The sequence below is a fragment of the Barbatula barbatula genome (assembly GCF_947034865.1).
Source record: "Barbatula barbatula genome assembly, chromosome: 24".
In the NCBI taxonomy this organism is placed as follows: Eukaryota; Metazoa; Chordata; class Actinopteri; order Cypriniformes; family Nemacheilidae; genus Barbatula; species Barbatula barbatula.
The window spans coordinates 10,283,466-10,304,769 of NC_136787.1; the positions used below are offsets into that span (position 1 = coordinate 10,283,466).

Genomic DNA, 21,304 nt, shown 5'->3' on the forward strand with positions numbered 1-21,304 from the left:
GCAGAGCAAAAGAGTTCTTTACAGTCTGGAGGTTCAGTTTTCTGTAATCGACACATAGTCTGACATTACCATTCTTTTTCCTGATGACTACAATAGGAGAGGAGAAAGGAGATTCAGATTCACTTCAGCATCCAGAAGTTGTTGGAGGTGGTTGCGCACAGCTTTAATGTCTTGAGGGTGTATAGGCCTCACTCTGTGCTTAAATGGTGTTTCATTGCTGAGGTTTATATGATGTTTCATTTTGTCAGTGCGACCGAAATCAAGCTCATGATGTGCGAATACTTCAGGCATGGAGTCCAATCTTTCAGTTATCCTCTCTTTCCACTCGCTGGGTACTGGAGAGTTCCCAAAGTCAAAAGTTAGTTTTGGTTCAGGATCAAGTTCTGTTCGAGAGTCTAATTTGGAAGATTTGATATGCTGAACACTCTTGATGGTATGAATCTCAGCTATCACTGCTTTCGGAGACAAGGTTATATCATGATCTGACTCGTTTTTCAGAACGAGATGGCAGACTTGGTATGCTATCTGTTACCAACTGTTACCATTGCCTGGCAATGGGGCTGATTCTGGGGACTCCACGATCACCCATCTTTCTGCGCTTGGCATCCTGTAATTCACTGTTCCTTTAAAGACTTGGGTTTGACCGGCTGCAATGGTCTCAGGTCCACTGCTGCCAAGTCTCACTTCTCTCAAACTGCAGTCAACAGACAATCTTTTCCTGGCCAGCTCACTTTCACACTGGGGCTTGATATGCCCGTCCTCACCACACCTGAAATAATACCATGGCTTCAGTCTATTGCTTTTGCTATTTATGTCTCGGCTGCATAATTGTGATTTTTGGGGTAAGGGAGCATCAGCTAGAGACTTTGCAATTGCTAGATTGTGAGTCACAGATTTAGACGCTGGCTTACTTGAAGTCTTTTGGCAGTCTTTTTGTGTTATCCGTGCGAGTTGGGATTGTAATTCCACTATCTGTCTTTTAAGGTCTTGAATCTCACTCTTAGAATTCGAAGTAGACTGTGATGAGGGGGTAAAAACCTGTGTAATGGGACAAAACTTTCTGCTTCGAAGCACCGAAGTCCTGCTTTATACGAGACTCTTTGGAGACTCTCTTGTCCTCTGCTGTGCGAAGTAACAGTAGAAGTTCTGCAAAGGTAGGTCTGATTTGTTTCTTCTGCTCTAAGTGCAATTCTGATGTTAGCATGTTGTCCCAACAGCCTCTAACAAACTTCTCCCCATTGTCTTGCATTGATTTAAAATACCTTGCCAACGAGTCATCTTGATCTTCGAAAATTTCCGAAAGTAGAATCTAAGATATCCCGATAGATGGCTGGAGGAGATTCAGGTGTCTCACTACATCAACAGCAGGGCATAGTAGGCGTTCAAGGTTTTTTCTTGATTTGTATAGGTCTGGCTGATTTGCTTCTTTGAGTAGGAGCTCCTGATTAGATTGCCAAGTCTTGTTATCCACCTCATTGGTTGGCTGAGTCCAGAGAATGGTCTAAGTCTTAGGGATGCATGTTCATAGCAGATTCTTAATTTCTTACTCTGTGTTCAACAATTACTCTCTGTACTTTGTAGAATTTACATCGGAAAGGTTCCATACCGGCTGTATTTTTCTATCAGATGATGTCTTTGGTGGAGACCGGCTACCACCCGGATAAACATGTGACTCGTGGTCTGTGCTAGGTAAAAAGTTCCTCTTTGAGGAGAGTAGCCAAATCTCTCCCGGTTAGCTTTGCTATCTCTTTCAACTCAAAGAGGTAGGTCTGCCTGGCTGTTTTACTGACTACAGGTGCATAGGTGCTGGCTAAGGATCTAATGTGGTAAGTAATGTCAGTCTTAGCATGAAACTTGAGGAGCTTGTATGGCAACACAGATGAAAGGGACTGCACAGTTGCCTCATATGCAAATTCTACTATAACTTGTTTGTCATACTCTGAAGAGTCCACTGGGATTATCCTATGAATAGACCCCTACTGTTTAAGGAAATCACATAGTTCTCCATCAATCTCTTCACCAACTACCCCGCCGACTATAACCGAGTTAGGGATTTTTACACTGCTTGTTTGAACAACCTCAGTATCAGTAAGAACTCTGTTTTCTGGTCATTTTATATCTGCCTTTACCACTCGTTGGTTGGCTCGCCAAATGATGTAACACTTTGTAATACAAACACTGTGCACTGGACCAATTCTAGATTTGAAAAGAGGAGATAGAAAACTAACGCAGGGGACCAGAAAGGTTCGATTTAAAATAACACTTTACTGTATGACAACACAGAACAAGCATTAAATCAACGAAGAAAGGATAAACAGAAAAACAAAGTAAACAAAATAATGTTCAAATCAAATGGTAGGTGAACACACTTGTAATCTTTTTCTTTTCCCGATCTCCAAGAGAAAAAGTAAGTTAAATCCACCCGAGCTGGATGGTTAATTGGCTTGCTATTCAATAAGTGTATCTTTTCCGGTATTAACTTGTTTCTTTCACAGGTGCAAAATGAGCTTGTCATACACAAGATAAACACAATCATGTCACAACAAGAATCAGTATAACATCAACTAATACTCTATTCAATGTACGTTTCTTCACTCAAATTCGGTTTGTGTGGAATAAAGTTCGGTACCTTTATAATATTGTTTGATTTGCGCAAAAGCAAAAGTGATCCAATTCAATTGAAGCGAAAAAAATACGAAAAGGGATTTATCATCCAATTCCGATTCCAACAAAGAATCTCTCCTACCGCTCTGTCAGTGGGTTGCCGAGCAAAGCAACATGCCTGCACGGCAACAGAGAGAGGAAGAGAAGTTCACAATCTGAGTTGGCTCGCCATCTTGGTTCCTCTATTGTGCACGTCTTTACCCACGTGTGCACACAATCTCGTCATACAAAACCGTAAAGCACAACAAGACCACCACGTTATTCAAACAACTCAAAATAGTACAAATGTACACAATCAAATTCCATTACACACACTAAACACATATATTCCATTTATATAATATGTTAAGCAATGCATATTTACACAGCTCGCCACGTAATGGCGGACTTCAGCGTTAAACAGCATATACAATTATCAAGTTAGACAAACTCATCAAATAAATGCAATTTGCCAAAAATAAGATCATTCACTTTGGAATGCAGTTAGGCATTAATCCTTCCTCTTAGCAACTTCAAATCAACTTTTAACAAATTAGATAACGTTAATCATTTAATTCCTCAGCATCTTGTTCTGTTTCTGTTCTAGGCTTTGCACTACTGCTGTGCTTGTTTTGAATGTGCTTCTCTTTCTTAATGGGGAAGTATCACAATTTCTCAGTTAAATGAAATATATTTTTAAGTATTTATACAATATGAAATGTAATATATTCTTTCTTTTGTCCATTGTAATTTGATGAATTTGATTGTCCCTACATCTGTATATTAAAATAAACCCAATTTTTATGGTGTGTTACAGCTAGTTATCGCGTCCCCCTATCACATCGCTCGATTAGCAATTGACGTCACAAAATTACTTGGCATCAATACTTGTGTTAAAATGTCTCAGTGTTTGGAAGTCCAGTGATTAAATTGCTGTTCAAATTTAAAGCTTTAATTACTTTTGGCTGGTAGCGTTAGTGGACTCGTGCCTGCAGTCAATACAACTGATAAATCTTTGTTTGATGACAGAGAATACAATTTTCCGAAATGCAAAACGTGACAATAGTTTAGCCAACAATGTTGTATGTTCGGTAGTTTTGATGGCTGTTCAGAACTAGCAGGCGTTCATTATAATTCACTCATTTGAGACGGTTCTTTCAAGGATTATTTCTAACTCACCCCTGTTGTCATCCAAGATGTTTATGTATTTTTTTCTTTAGTCCGAAAGAAATTAAGGTTTTTGATGAAAACATTCCAGGATTATTCTCCATATAGTGGACTTCAATGGATTCCAAACGGTTGAAGGTCAAAATTACAGTTTCAGTGCAGCTTCTATGGGCTTTAAATGTTACCAGATAAGGGTCTTATCTAGCAAAACGATCGGTCATAAAAAAAAAAGAAAACTGTATATGCTTTATAAACACAAATGCTAGCCTTGCTCGGTTCTGCAAAGCGTGCTCACGACTTTACGTAATACGCAATTACGTTGAAAAGGTCACGCTTGACGTTGATAGGGCAGAGTGAATAAATCCATTTCATCTTCTCCTCCAAGTTCAAAATCGTCTGACATCGTTGTTTTACCTTTTAACTCCCTTTTTTGTAAACGGCATTTGACTTAGTATTTGCCTGTTCAACTTGTAAACACTTAGTACTTCCGCCTACGTCAAGCGTGACCTTTTCAATGTAATTACGTATTACGTGAAGTAGTGAATGCACATTTGAAATGTCAGCTGTGGAATGCTTCGAATTTTCACCTGTAAAATGGAGACCATACGGTTACATCAGGGTTAAAAACCTGATTTTGAAAATCATAAGAGACAGATAATTTGTGAATTGGCATGCAGCGTATTATGTTAGCATGCAAAATACATATAGGTAAAAACATTTTAAAAAAATTCACAGAATTGCTGTTTTGACTACATCAAGTAAAAGTGTGTCTTATGAAAGTCTTTGATCAATTTGAATCTTAGAAAGTATTAAATTGTTGCAAGTGTTAATGAGTGTCAGCTGCGCTTTGCACCGGTCTCGCATCTTTCACGGAGGAGCTCCGGGAGCATAAAAGATAGAGCGACAGGCGTGTACGATGAGAGAGGACCAGGCCTGGACTCTATGTTATGTTTAATTATTTTTCTTTTCTTTCGTTTTGTTATTTATTTGTTAAATTAAAAGTCGGTTTTACGTTCGCTGGTTCCCGCCTCCTTCCTATAATGCTTCTGGAGCTTCTCCGTGAGAGATGCGAGACCGATGCAATGCGCAGCTGATGCTTATTATCAATCGCGTCTCTGGTCTCGCTCACGACTCTCCTCCCGCCTTGCTAGCTGCACCATACATCAGCAATTTTTTTCCTGCCGTCTGTTTTTTCTTTGTTCTTAAATCACTTCACACTTTGGTCCCTTGATGTTGTTCATAGTCTGACCCCACCATACACACTGGACTAAAAGTGCCTTTTTGCTGCCATTTTGTTTGAAACAGAGCTTAATAAACTTACTGCAAAATAAATGTCTTGTTTGATCTGAGACTGATCTGTAAATATTGACAATAGTTTGACTGAAAAATATTGTCTTTTGATATTCCAACCCGTATGACATTCTTTCCTCTTTGTATCACAATATGACACAAATGAATCAATTCCCAGTTGGGTAGATTGAATACTTTGTTAACACATTGTGACTCAATTGGCTTTTCCTCTTTCATCCAATCAGTTCACTCTAGGCTTTTTGCATGTTCTGCATTGCAACAGATCATTTTCTCCATATTGTTTTTGGCAATATTTTTCACTCTTTCCCCCACCTTACCATTACCCCCTTTCACCCCTGGCTTTGTCTAATTGAGTCTCACGCATCGATAACTTTTAATTAACACGGTTGGCTCTGGTATTCTCGTACTGTTTCATTGTGTTTCTCATGCTTGCTTCTGTCACCCCCAGTGAAGAAATTAAACAGCTGACGTACATACATGCGACAAAGTCTCATATCCTTCTCTCTGTGTTCCCCTGGGAACAGCATTGAGCGATGGTGGTTTTGTAGAATTAGTGATGCAAGGATATTCCCTACACTGGCTAAAATGATTCAAATGCGTGATTAAGATAATAAATCTTTTCTCTCTGGAGCTTTCCGGCTTTGTATTTGATTCAAATCTTTTGGCCACTTACAAAATCACCCCTCAAACTGTAATATGCACTTTCTTGTAAAGAGGAACTGCTTTCCGTATTGAAAGCGTTGACTGTTTATTTAAAATGCGGCACTGCCTGTACTGCTTCTCAAAGACAGAAAATGCAATAAGCGAGATGAGACCTCTGTGTGTGCGTTCAATTATGTGCATGTGGTTTGATCAGCCACGCTGAAACAGAGCCAAAAGTTGCACCCTAATTTTCCTGCTGGTATAGGGAGACGGTTTGATGGATCGATAGAGGTTAACTGTGCTGTAGCCTTATGTGTACGTAAGTGTGTGCGTGCATGAAATGCATTTGTGTGTGTGTTTCCTTGTTGGAAATTGTTGGAAAGTGTTAGTTCACAAATGTTTATTTATTTAATCAGTCTTGTTAAATTGTGATTTAATTTCTTAAATGGAGCAATGGAACATAGTGAGACATTTTGTAGAATGGTCTTAGAATTAAAATGAATGGTGGCCGAGGCTGTCATCTTTTTGTGTACCACAGAAAACTTTTTTTCTGTCGCTTTAAAAGTATCATTAATTAACATAACATTTATGAATTTTGGCAGATGCTTTTATCCAAAGTGACACATTTGTTTCTAAGTATGTGCAATCCCTGGGATCTAACCCATGACCTTGACGTCGCTAGCGCCATGCTCTTACCACTGAGCTACAGGAAAGCCTTCACCTGTCAAAAATACATTTGTCAATATTTATTCACCCTCATGTTGTTCAAAACCTGCATATGATTTATTTCTGTGGAACACAAATTAAGATATTTGAGAAATGTCTCAGTAGTTTTGTGATTCAATGTAGGACAGTGTTGTTTGGTTATCAACATACTTTAAAATATTATTTATATATTTATATTTTTGTTGTGTTTTGCAGAAGAAATATAGTCATACAGTTTTGTAGGAGTGAGTAAATTATAACAGAATCTTTAGGTGAACCATCCCTTTAAAGCAGTGTTCTCGGAAAACATACTAGCTGGTTTATAGTGTACACGGGCCATTAGTTGGTCAACAATCACGTTGCAAAAACAGCTTGCCTGCCTTACCCTGGTATAGCCAGCAGGTAACTTTTTTTTTGCTGGTCCAAGATACAAGATTCTATGCACACCACATTTTATTGACCAGCTAGCATGTTTAAAACAGTTTTCTGTGCATTTTTTATGTTGTGGATGTGTGTGAGAGAGGTTCTGGAACAGAGTGTTAAGATGTCTGGTACGGTGTGGCCTGCTGCTTTATAGCTGTGAGATGCAGGCTTACCCCATAATGATAAGAGAGTACAGAGTAATTACAGGCGCTGCTTCAGCGAGAAGCCAAGGGCATCAGTGACTCCCCTCCCTGACTAAGGCCAAACTACCAGGGCTTCCCTCAACCTTTATTAGGACTCCCTACCAGGTTCTTTCTCCCCACTGTCTCTTGCTCTTTGCACCTCTCAGCAGTTTTACAGTCTTAGCTCTCTCCTCTCTCGCCATTATCTTTCCGCCTCTGTATTCTTTTTCTTCTTCATCAAGTCTTTTCTCTTCTCTCATACTCTGCTTGTTATTCTTTTGAGCTCTTTCAATCGTGACCGCTTTCGCCAAGAAGGATGTGTTCCTGGTGAGCATCTTTTGCTTCAGTCAAACAAATAGTCTGCACAATGTCAATGGCGTTAACCCTTACCAATACGAAGTGTGAAGTACTTCTTAAATCTTTGACATTCATTCTCCAGTTCATTTACCTCTAAGTCCGGCTCTGGGCTTTGTACAGGTCAACATATCGTTTTTTTGTCAATGATCTATATGAATGAAGTCAATGATAATTTGCATAATGTCCCCAATTAATTTAAATCGTGTAATGCCAAGCCAGCAGACGGAGTCATCACCCGAGTACTGACTGAACGCTCCCTCTGCTGCTTCTACATTCACTTCCTGTTTGAGACTACTTAAGTTGTGACCATGTGCTTTTACATCGCGAAGTATTGCCAGTTTAACCCTGCCTTACCAAGCGTTGTTCCTGATTTTCTGTTTGTCTGCAAGTGCATGATTCTGCCTAGTTCTCTGACCATTGATTTACGGATTTCCCTTTCTGGATTGTTTGCTTGTGTGGACTGATCTCAAGTTGTGTGTCTTTGGATGTTGACAATAAACTTCCGCAAATGGATTCTAAAGGCACCTCCGCATCCTCATTACAAATCGAGACATTTGTGTGTATCTAGTTGATATAACATCTTAAATGACATGCCGTTGTATGCACATGACATTCAGAAAATAATAAATGGACTGTATTATACATCAGATTTTCAATAAATAATGTAGTGTGAATGAATAAATGGTAAAATCCACCATCTGTTACATTATCATTCATTGCAGTAGGGAATATTGGTTCCGGAACTCGTCCTACTTGACCGTCAGACCTTTTTAAGTTCTTCTTTTCATTATCAGATTTTGCCTAGCTCTTTCTTTACCTCCATTCCTTATCTTTCTGCACCCCTCTACCGCATCCACTCTTTTTACTTAATTCTGTGGGTTGGGTTCACCGTGCGAAATATCAGCAAAAGTGAAAATTGCAGGAATAAGTAAAGAAGGCACCCATTTGAGCTGCTTTTGCACTTGCACATCTCTCTGAGGCTTTCGAAACTCATTTCTATCACAAGACCCAGTTGGGTGAATATAATATTGCGTACTACTGAGGGGCCGCCATTCCTTTTTTTGCCAACAATACTTTGGCACCAAAACCTGCTTTTGCTTATCCAATTGATAAAGTTTGTACAATTTAAAAATCTTGTCCTAGGGCAACTGAATATTTAATGAAATTAGCTGGTGGTACTTGATTCTTTTTTTGGGGGGTACATTTTCTGATGATGGCTGCAGAAATTTCCCAAATGATAAAGAAATATATATTTAATATATATTGGACGCGTTTCCAACCTTAATTAATTTGCATTATTTCTTCAGTGTACCAGGTACAACATAAACACAAACAGCGTATGAAAATAAACAATGCTATCAGCAAGCACATTTCATATCCAGTATATACCCCGCTTGTGTTTTATTATTATTCTTTGAGGGATTGATGATCCAGTCAGTCTTTCTTGGGGTTGTATGTTTGACAAGACTCTGTCAATGTCATTCAAAGACCTCACGGACCATCCCCTGAGACGACAGGCACGTCCCATTCTTTTGTTTTGAATTGACAAAATGAGATGGAGAGGGAGCCTGAAAGAATGGATTAATGATGACTAGCAAGCATTGAAATACTGTATAGCACGCTGCTGAACGTTCAGAATTTGAATGAAAGGTGATTTAACATGCCGGTTAGGTTTCGGTACTTGCAGTGGAGGACGTGTTCTGCTTAAGTATAAAGCAATCTGAGTCTCTGGGATGGCAGCCCACCAGTAATGGAGCCTTGCTCGCTCATGACGTCAACACCAGGCGCTTAAGTGCTCAGAAATTACTGAGGTAAATGTCTACTTTTTTCTGTCTGCTCCTCTTTATCCTCTGCCCCACGCGTACACGCACTCCTCCTTTGTGTGTGTCCATCTTGTTAGAGGTCAAACTCAATCTGTCCTTGTCAGGTTTAATCAAAGTATCCACAAATTCAATTTCAAGCGCTGTGTGAGAGAGGCTATTAAGGCATTCTTTGTCATTCGCAATGTCATTAGGGAGGGAGACAAGAGGGCAGGAGGGTGTTTCCGATTCTGATGTGTTTACTCATCGTTTTAGGAGGGAATAAAGCTTTCCGTCACTCCCACAAGGTGCCAGAATTCATTCATTGCACTCAGAGAGATTTCTAAATGCTTTAAAAAGCACACTGTTGATTGCAAAGTAACAGCAAAGATCTTAATGGTAAAGTGAGAAAAATCTGTTAATCATTTATACACCTTTATGTCATTCCCAACCCGTATATAAAAAAGCAGAACATGAATTTGAATTATTTCATTTAATTTTGGGGGAATTGTTTATCTCGTTTCAACTAACTGTGGTTTTACCAATGTATATCTATCCGTAAAAGTGTCACATGCTTTCAAATTGTATTATGATAATCAGTTAACTATTGGTTATTCTTGGACCTCGCCATTGTTTTTTTTCAACTTAGTTTTTTTCCGTTTTAAAACAATCTTTTGTGTATCTGCCTATAACATTTATATGCCTGCTGTTGAGTCATGAAATGTATGTAATCATACAAACTGCGTGCGTATTTCATTCTATATGCTTTACCATACAATGTATTCCAATCAGACATGGTTATGAAACTTATTTAGTACTACATGTATCTAGCAAATGTATGTAGACATTCTGAAACATATTTATAAAAATGTCCCTACAAAAGTCAAACGGGGAGTAGATTAAATGCATTTTGTTCTTTTACCACACGGCGTCTTTGGCTCACCAAAAAGATAAAGCACTCTTTATTCTGTTCATTACTAAGCTCTGCTTCACCCACTAATTTTAGAAGTTTGTCCCAAATACCAAATCCGTCATTGCAATAGAACTCCTTTCCTCCATTTTTATTGCCCATTTTTGAAATCTCATAGACTTTCCTAATGTCATGCTAGTCTGTCAAACCTTTTACCACCAATGATGTCTTTTGTTAGCATGATCATTGCATGATCATTGTACTGTTCTGTATGTGACAGAATGAGTTCTTTTTCCAGGATGAGTTTCTATTTCCTTTTTCCAGGATGAGTTGACTTTACTAATCATACGCATAATGTATTCATATGATGAATGTTTCCTTCTCCCATCTCTTTCAGACAAATAAAGCCCTAATCTGATCTCTTCAGAACTGATGGACCTTCCCTCCCATCTGCACGCTTAGTCCAGCGTTCATACCCGAGGAATGATATATATGCTGCACGAAAATAACCCACCAAAACAAAACCATAAATTCCTTCAGCTTTAGTTATCTTTTCCATCTCAAATTTAAATTCTTTGAAAGATTATGGAAGGGCCTTCTTAATCTTCGGTTGTATAACGGCATAAGCTGATGTTTGATGTCCTCATTATCAACAAAGAAGTCTGGGAAACTTGTCCGGCTCGAGCTGCACACCAAAAACTAATCGGATATTGCTTTCATACAGATGGTGGCAAGCAGCAATTGCCAGAGCTCGGATTTGTCTGGAACCGGGCTCCCGGTAGGGCAGATTTGTAAGACATTTTGGGCGCTTCCGTTGTCAGGGGTCAACCGTTGCAGATTTTAGACTCTGGAGCCTAAAACTCGAAGCACTAGTACCCATCAGAAACCGGACAGATGGATAGCACACTAATTATTCATTTAATAGATTTCAATTTATATTTAAGGCTCTCTTGTGGAGGATAGCGCAGATTAATGCTGTTAGCTCTGAGAATGCCTCGGTTAATGTTAACACCAATAAAATGTGTGCTGTAGGAGCCATTAGTCACATCTGGGTTCTCTTCCCTGACACATTTAAGATGGTCAATCACACATCGTCCAACTCAGCCCCGACGCACAGATCGATAGTGTTAACCGCCCGGTAACCTGATGCCTCCATGTCTTTCAGTTCTGTCGTTTGAATTTTTTTTCTCAAGTAATATCTCCATCCATTTCGGGCTCATCCAGAGGGACCTGAGAGCTGTTGATCATTTTGTTCATTTGTGGACTAACAATCTAATTAATGAACTGTGTTAATTACTTGATTAGGTACTGTGTGCTGGACCACAGAAAACAAACTGGATTCTGTTAGTTTGGCTGTACCAGCAGATCGATAATAGTTTCCAAGTTTGCATGAAATGCAAGATGTGGTTTCTTATGAATTGGGACGTACCTGTATGTCTTTCTGAATAAGGAAAAATGTAGGGTGGGGTTTGGTCGCATAATTTGGAAATTTACTGAATTGTTGAAAGCCTGGCCATTGGAAAGTCAGCATAGTCCCGCCTCAACCGAGACATTTCATGTAGGCTACTTGAGGAGAGACTATCAGGGCACATTAGTTAAAAATGATCTGCACCGATAACTTATTTATAATTAACACTGCAACATTTCATGAAAATGTGAAAAAACTAAATTATTGTATATGTTTCAAGCTACATCCACAAATATTAAAAGAAAAGTAAGTCAACTTTTGCACTCGCACGAAATTGATGTTTTTGACGAGAATTGTAAGATTTTTTTGTAAACGTGTTATTATCACTTGGTGACAAATCACCTCAGCTCTATGAGAGTGGAAGTGGCTTAGCTGGCTGAGATTTCAGTGGAAGTACGTCATCATATGCATAAAGCCTATTAGTTGTCTAAAAAATTATTAGTTCATTAATTGTGTATTTTAGGTTTTATTATGAAGTATTGATACACTTTGGAATTTATTGAACTGATCAACACAGATAAAAAGCTGATTCGTCGCAAATGATGGTAAAATGTAAGAGTACTCGCAGAACAAGGACGGTGGATGCAAATACTACGTATTCACGTTTTGTCTTCTTAAGGTGCACAGAAATTGTGATTATATGAAATAACTGTGGTTAGGTCAAATAACCTCAGACGAGCGATTGTTTAATAATCATGACAACCTAACCAATTTTAAACACATTCTGCGGAAGTCTAAGGGACTGAAATATTTTATAGCTACCATTTTTGTTTTTATTTATATATATATATATATATATATATATATATATATATATATGTTTTGTGGTTAGTCTTTGAAAAGAGTGTATTTAATGTTGATCCCATAAATATTGTTCCCTATAGGATTCCATTTCAAGAGTATTACTGTACACTCAATCTTTGTTTGTTTTTAAAAACCGAGGAACAAGTTAAAATGATTTTATGTAGTAATCAATAGAACTCAATGTACAGGTTACCTTATCTTGAACCCAACATTCCTCAAAGATAATACAACTTTTGGGTTTTTGCTAGGAGGTTTTCTTATATCATTGCAAAAAAATGAGCAAACCCTTGTTGCTGTGAAAATATGGACTGCTATTTTAATGGACTACTTCCCTCTCTTTTTTCAGCATTCCTTTCGCTTGCCCTTCTGTTTTCCGCATTGATCGTTTTTTTCTTCATGTTTTGCGTTTCCACCTGCCTATCCTCCTCTTTCCCCTTTCGTCCACCTTCTTCCTTCTCTCCCCCACTTCCTTCCTCTCTGCGTTACTATCTCATCCTCTGTCTCTTTCACTCTCTCTTTCTTTCTGACCCCTGGCACTCTGAGTACTCGGATGAGAGGCTACCTAACACTGTGCAGTGCGATCAGGTGTTGTCGAGTAAGCGAGATAGAGCCCATCTTCAGCGGTCAGCTTAATGGTCTCCTCCTTCAGCGACACGTCCTCGTGCCCTGAGCGACTCCTTTACTCCCAGCCCAGTGTGCAGAACTGCTGCATTCTCCTTCCTGCACATCTGCAGACCTCTGTCTTTTTAGATATCTTGTCTGACTTTGTAGATATATTAAAGGAGGTGTGAGCGCCGGAACTTTACGTAATACAATTACTGTAAAGGGATAGTTAACCCCAAAATGCTGTGATCATCTACTGTCATTTTAAACCTGTATATATTTCTAACATGAAACACAAAAGAAGATATTTTGAAAAATGTTGGTAAACAAAAACCATTGGCACCCATGGACTTCTGTTGCCAACATTCTTCAAAAGATCTTCTTTTGTGTTCTGCAGAAGAAAGTAATACAGGTTTAAAATGACAAGAGGTTGATGACAGAATTTTCAATAGGGTTAAACCTCAGCCGTTGAAAAACAGAGTTACGACACTCGACCTTGCTGTGTGGTCACGTGGTTCATGGAGTGCTCAATAGATCCAAACAAATCCATGCTGTCAACCTATTTGAATGGATTTAACCAGGACAAACAACATGAACTATACGTGCATACATTTTTATAAATATATTAGCACATTTTGTACACTGAAAATTTTGACTTGATTTATAGCATTTTGTCTGGGGAGTATATGAATGTAAGGTCTATGAAATAATATATGTCCGCCAATTCGTTAAAATGTATAAACATGCCTTTATTTCACCAACTGTACAGCAAATGCATTTGGGACACATTGAAATGAATGGGCTTCAGTGCAATGTTTGGAACTATTAGTCACTCCATGACAAGAGTTACTTCCGCATTCCATTCTTCCAACATCTATGCGAATATCGTAACTCTGTTCTTCAATGGCTCTGCTATTTGTTTAACACCCATCTGAGCTGTAGTATTTGTCAGTTACACCTAGTTAAATTTAAGAGCTTAGATTATATAATAAACTTTTTGTATAAGGTTGTGGCATCACATTAGGTTTGTCCACCGTGTTAAATCTTTAAAGGGACAGTTTAACCTGACAATTTTAACTCACCCTCGAGCTGTTCCAAGTCTGTTTAAGTTTATTTGTTCTGGTGAACAGAGATAAAGATATTTGGAAGAATGCTCATAACCAAACAGTTCTTGGCCACCATTGACTAGCACAGTATTAAAAATCATAGTAGGTGTTTGTCAGAACAAAGAAATGTACACATAGATTTGGCACAACTGGAAGGGGAGTAAATAAAGACGCACACCACACTTATTCTCAACGGTTAGCTTATAACAAATACTTTTTAATTTGTGTTGTTGGTTATGATTTCATGGGAAATGTCAGTTTGACTTCATTTGACTGAAACACACGTAACTTGCAGTTTTATGTTTGAAACAGAGATGGTGATATAGAGACAGATGTTATTTCAGCTATTTTAATTTGTTTATAGAGAATTGATAGATAATCGCAATTGAATGTCCTAGATTGTGCTGGCGACATGGAAGTCACCATTTATTATGTTTTTACATTTATTTTCACTATCACTAACATACCTGCTGCAAAAATTGAAATGTCTATACTTCTGTTATGTGTTTATATGTATTCAGAGTTTATATTATTCAGTCCGCTTCTGTAAGCTGTTGTGTGAACAGGGCAATCCTTAACTCACTTCTATTAATAAACACGGTCGTCCTTCCCAAACATTGACTGTGTGAACGCAGCCCATATGAGAGGGGTTTTCTTGCTCTTTTACCGATATTAATCACCTCTCTTCCTCCCTCTTTCTCTCCTCTGTAACAAGATTTGTTGTTGAATAAAACCAAACACTCACTGGAAGCGCTTCATAAAACGGTAAAGCCTTTGCTACTAAGATAATTGTGTGTGTGTGTGTGTGTGTGTTTCACATTTCTATACCATCTCCAGCTTGCGTGAAATTGGGCACTGGGCAAACGGAGAGGGTGATCATTGATTAATCCATATACGTTAATGAGCTGCATCGATCGAAAGACCAGTACACTCAACGTCAACCTGGCCATCATCTTAGCGCTGCAGGGGAACCCGTCCAAAACCAAACAAAGGTGTGCAAGACAGGTTCGCAGAGGTCCAGATGGGGCTCGACATTGTTATGATGGACGCACTAGATCACTGACCCGACAATGCTGCAGTGATCTCATGATCCTCCACCGCTGTGCCCAAGTAACGCCAACTAATTTGTCAATTTTTGGCTTCTTGAGAGCTGAAATTTTGAAGCAAAACTCTGAAAGGTCAGAGACTGAGGTGGTTAAAAGTTTTATTTTGCATAGGATGGGGATAGAGTTGTGATGGAAATATAAACTACGCTAATAATGCCATAAGAATGAAGTTGCCTGAGCCTGTTTTTGTATATGTCTGTGTGTGAAAATAATTTTTTGTGTATCCAGCCACATTATCCTACGGTGCTGAAGTGTAATGTAATAACGTGTTCGGTTGATTTCAAAGGAACGTAAATATTACAAAATAGGGTCTCAGGAGCCTGATAGGCTTTCAGCGTTACTTCAGTGCCATAACAAATACACACATAAATGGACTCTCTTTCATTCATTTTCTCAGCTTTTCTTTTTCCCTCTCTGTTTTTCCTCTTCTACATGCATTTTTACCCCTTGTGATTGCATCAGGGTGCGTTTCATGTTCAATGGCGAGAGCGATGGATAAAAAGCTAGATTAATATCCCTGACTGTAATCATTTTCATTTACGTACAAAACACCCACTCCCTCTCTCACACATACTCACTCACTGCTATATCTCCGTATCCTTCCTTCAGTTTAGTTTTGGGTTGACTGTTCTTTCATCCACTGTGTAATAAATCTCAGGCTGTGGGATCAATTTCATAATCAGACTCGGGATATTTACATAAACACTTTGGTCCCCATCTTCACCCAAAGGCTAATTAAAGAGAGGTTGTAATTTCAATAAAACATGAACCATGTTGTGGACGCTGCTGTTTGCGTTGTTGCCCTGTAGGTTGGCATAACATTTGCTGGGCTTTTGTCTCAATATCAGTGCTGTAATCAGAGAGCGTGTTGTTTTTTCCTATTTGGCCAATGGCAAGGTTAACGGTACTAAAACATGGCCGTAGTCCAAATTCCAATCGCATGTCATAGAGTAACAATCTTTCATGGAAAACAATTGGAATTAAGTGGAGTGTTGCTTTAATACGCAGACGTGCTCACTCGTGCGTGAGTATAGAGGAGATGGTGTGTCTCTCTGTAATTAGCATCCTCAGGGCAGGTCTTAAAGCAACCCAGAATAGCCCATGCATGTGGGACGCTTCAAAAGACTGTAAATCACACCTTATAAAAGGCTCACCTATTTCAGCTCGATCATGTCATAAATGACAGTCAGACCCTTTTCATCCCATATAAATCTGATTGCAACTAAATGAGCTTCTTCTTTATGTGACCTATGGAAGATTACTCAAGAGACATGATTTTATTTCATACTGGACTGTGATGTATTACAGCTGTGTATGCTTACATTTGTAACACAGTGACAACTTGAGTGACACTGTGAAGTGTTAACGGAGAAACCATGAAATCATTTTGTAATGTTTGGTCAAATGTTTGGTAATTTTTTGCCCAGTTATGAATGTAGTTGCTCCGGTCAAACTACTATAATACAGTATAAAATGAACTTACCCGGCCTTTTTTCTGTTCTTCCTCTGCGACCGCCACATAACCTAACTTTTGATATGAGAACGAGAATTTGTTTCTGGCAAAGGGACTTGTTGCTCTTGGGGCACGGCTTGCGTTTGTTGGGTATCGGTCGGTTGGCCTGGTCTTCCTTGACAGCCCGTTTTTGTCTGATGAGAGAACTGGCGAGAGCTGCCATCTTCCCCCCCCTCTCGCCTTTGGGAGGGGGGTCTCTGTCTGCCTAGGAGACCCTCTCTGGATAAACTTTTCGCCTTCTTTACCAGCAGCGCAAAGATATAAAAGTCAAGGATCAAATCCGGAGCGGAGAGCGAGAATTAGAGTAGGTTCCTCACGTGTCCCGATGTGTTTCCCAATCCTAAAATAGAAAAGGTTAAGTTCTGGTCCACTCACAACCCGTCCACGGATTGTCCTTCATGTTGGTTTCGCAAAATACATATTGATGGTAAATCAAATCCGCAAAACATAAATCAACACCGTCACATTTCCCCAAAAAGAACCAGAAAGATGCTGGCGAAGTCATCGTTGCGACATTGCCGACATATTTGCCCCCCCTGCTCCTCTCACTTCCCCTCCCTGTGTCTTTCTTTTTTCTGAAGACAAAGACACAGACAAAGGTAAAGTTTAGACCACTGTTTCAGAGAAAAACAATGCTGGATTGGTCCATAACAGAAAGTTCTTCACTCACCACTAGCAGGGTTTACAGCTCGAATCAGGAACGGTTCCAGGCAGATGGTCAGCCTACCGTCCCTGTGGCTAACTTTAAAAAATAATAATCTGGAGCTGTAATCCAGCGCTCCGACGTCCAGAGGCACTTCTGCTTCAGCTGCTGGGACCAACAAAGCCCCGAGTCGTAGGACGGGAGACGGCAAAAAGAAGAATGGACTCCGAGAAATTTCCCTTCTGCCTCTTCTGGCACACGCTATCTCTCCCCACAGCCCTACATTACCCCCCTCCACCCCAAAGCCAGCAAGTGTGTGTCTGTATGAGTGTGTGTGCGCAAATCCAGCGGCTCCCACCAGTAAAGGTGACATTCATGAGAGAACAAGTGAGGGAGGGAGAGCAAGAGCGATCGTGAGAGAGAGAGTGAGGGGAAAAGAGAGGGAGTGAAACAAGAATGATGAATGAGAACAAGGGAGGAGAGAAAAGAGAGAGATGAAGGAAGAAAAAGACAGGAGAGAGAGTTAATGCTATTCTTTTCCTCCCTCGCTCTACCGTACGATACGACTGTCCTTGATGAGTAGAGTGGAGGAGAGAGAGAGAGAGAGAGAGAGAGAGTGAGTGTGTGTGTGAGCTGCCAATGGTGACAGTTTTCAGTCACCGGAAGAACATCGCAGTCAAGCCTTCGGAGTCGGTTATCTCTGCCAAATACACACACACTTTCACACACATTTATCCCCCTCACTCGCCTACACACATTCTCGTGTACACAATCACTTTTACTGGATTAGGATTGTACCACTTTTACTGGTTTAGAGTTCTGTTCCCTTGTGCAAATAAAATAAAAGTAACTGAAGTAGTTTTGCCGTAGAACCTGGTGGACAAAGAATTTTAAGACGTCTTTGGCTCTCCCCATTCGAAGGCTGTTCTTAAAGATAGACATCTTAATTACGCTGCCTCCTAAGATATAGTTTTAAACCAGAATCGAAGACAGCGCTGCATATTCATTGCAGATAAACCTATGCCAGAATGCACTTCACCGATCTCAATAAAAAAGAAAAATACGTTGCAAAATATGTTATATATTTTTTGAAATATATTGAAATAGTAGTAAACAAAATAAAGAAGTTTACCCAATGTTTGTGTGCAGGTATTTTTGTTTGAGTCATGCAATGTTAGCTTAGCTACAGTACAAGCAATGGAGCTATGATCAATATAGGCTTATGATGCTTTTGGGATCATAAGATTATCTGGAGACCAGCATACCACGTCACTACAATGTTCTTCATGGGATTAATTCACCATGTTATTTGAGGACATGGCTGCGATGTTTCTGCAATGTTAGCAAAAATTCGAAGACATGGAACGTTGCCAACACGTCCTCAGAATGTGGTCACAAAGTAAGGACAAACTGGCGACATTGTCATCGATTGCAAAAAATGGGGCGGTAGTGTCCTAATGCTTAGAGAGTCTGACTCGTGACCAGAAGGTTGCAGGTTCGTTTCTCAGGGCTGGCGGGTCACGACTGAGGTGCCCTTGAGCAAGGCACCTTACCCCTTCTTGCTCCCCGGGTGCTGCAGTGATAGCTGCCCACTGCTCCGGATGTAGGTGTGTTCACGACTTCCTGTGCGTGTGTTCACTACTCTCTGGATGGGTCTCATTTTGTATATGAGCCCACATATCTGACAAATAGGTCACTTTCACTTTACATCAGAATTAATAATTGACAAAAGATGCTCTGTATTTTTTAGTTCATATTCACTTTTAAGCAACACAGCAGCGATAATCTATTCAGGATTTTTTTTACAAGCGACTTACATTGCATACTATACATTTGTTTCTGACTATGTGCAATCTCCTGGGATCAAACCCATGACCTTGGAGTTGCTAGCACCATGCTCTAACCACTGAGCCACATAAAAAAAAATTCCACAGCTGTATATTGACAAGCTGCATCACTTCCATAAACTTGTCTTTTCAAACGTTATATTGCGTTTCATGAAGTTCATTGAATTGGCTCCTGCGATTTTGGTTAAACGTCTTCAAAACTTGTCCAGTGATTTCCAGTAATGAAAAACCCTGGTTTTTGCAGTGCATTATGGGAATTCTTTGGGAACGATCGTTTCAGTGCACTGGAACGATTTTGCGAAATGAGACAGCCCTTAAAATAGCTGCCTCCCTGTTCAGTGCCCTGACAACTGAACAAGGGAACTGATTGAGACACCGGCTATGATAATGCAACGTTAGCTTAGCAACGAGCTAAATTTGAAATCGACTGCGTGTTGAGTCTCCATTGCTATTTTGTAAAGTGTACTTGCAGTCTATGTACAACATTCTAAATCGGTCTCTTATGAGGAAGCATGACATTGCGTTTGAAGTCAGCTATGTAGGCAGTCGGCATCAAGCCAGATTACTAAGGTTTGGATCAGAGCTTCTCTTTTGTCTCTTATCCCATCTTTCTATTTCTCATTTACTTTATTACTCATCCCAATCCCCCCTCCCATTCTCTTTTCATTCTTCTCTCTGGTATCACTGCAGTTTCTCTTTATCTGAGTGTATTTTCTAGTCTCCTGGCACTCTGCAAATACAGCATGTGAAATGAACGGGACCCGAAGGGCGGTTCGCTTAAAGAGACAGGGTGCGACAGGACGGGAGGTTGTTTCATTGTAATAGTGACACAGACAGGTAGAGACAGTAACCTTCTCCTTTTTGCATTCCACTGGTCTATGACAAGCTGTGTCTGTATTCCTCAAATACGAAATAATGCAAACACAGACGTTTATGCAAGTATGTGCAGGCTTGGAAATGTAAGTAAATGATTGGATTTTGACAAGTGGATCTGGATCAACATCCTTGTCAATCCTGGGACAGTATTCCTAGGGCTGGGACATTTTTTCTTAGGCGTGGTTCACTTTTGTTGCTCTGTATTTTTTATAGGAATGTCATACATTGAGAACTGATGGACACACAAACTCACAAGAACAGTCCTCACCAATATGCACCGTATCACCCACGCACCAATATACAAAGCTCTCTGGAGACTTCGTCCTGAGGGACAACACTCGACCATGATCTCTGTGCCAAATTGCTTCGTGATTAGCATTGATTATATGGATACGCAGTGCTGAGAAGTTTAGCAAGCGCTTATTGAATCTGTCTTGGCTGTTTTGCTTGTAGCGATAGCAAGATGCTTCCACGACAAATATTTGCAGCTATTCAGTGCGTTTCCAATAAATCAGCAAATCAGACCCTGTCAATCAATCAAATTGGATTTGGCGTCCTTCTGTGAGTGCACTAAGAGAGCGTTGTTTTGATTTAGAGGGTTCAGAAATGACGTCGCCTCAATAAGCAAGGTCACAATCCATCAACAGCTGATCGTCAGATGACAGCTAAAGTTCCTAGCTGTTAAGAAAGATGGATAAATGGCAACAATTTAAGTAGTATTCATTTCAAAAGCAAGGGTTGTAACTCCACTTTCCACACGAAACAGCAAAATGCAACCTCTACACTTTTCAAGAACAGGAAGATATAGTAAATGTCAAGCTTTTTAAACTCGAACACCTGCTTTCACAAATCAGGCCACAAGCCAAATGCCTATTTTAATTTTCAGTATGAATACTGAAGTATGGGACAAGCTGACAGACAACAATTTTTTACAGTTTTATCACAAGAGTTATTCTCTATTATGACCATTGAGAGAATACTAAACAGTGTCTTCCACACAAGAATGTTGTATAAATTGAGGCAATATGGAATGACTCATATAGACCATTTTTGTACTGTTGTGGAAAGCAAAATCATCCCACAAAACATTTTTTGTGTGCGATTATCCCCCATCTACTGTCATTGTAAATAACAAAGAAAGAAATAGTCATTTTTTCATCTTTATCCTAGACATACTAGTCCAGAGTAGTTTATTTTGC

The 21,304-nt window shown here is 39.6% G+C and overlaps 1 protein-coding gene across 1 annotated transcript in view; it reads right to left on the reverse strand.

The window, feature by feature from the left end:
- fgf11b (fibroblast growth factor 11b) overlaps nucleotides 1–17,771 on the reverse strand; it is a 40,564-nt gene extending 22,793 nt beyond the window's left edge. Inside the window, exons 1-2 of the mRNA XM_079448071.1 lie at nucleotides 17,410–17,771; nucleotides 16,710–17,314 (exon numbers count right to left, since the gene is read on the reverse strand). Coding sequence (XP_079304197.1) covers nucleotides 16,710–16,902 — 193 coding nt within the window. The 5' untranslated portion in view covers nucleotides 16,903–17,314; nucleotides 17,410–17,771. The remainder of the gene's footprint in view (nucleotides 1–16,709; nucleotides 17,315–17,409) is intronic.
- Between the last annotated feature and the right edge of the window lie 3,533 nt (nucleotides 17,772–21,304).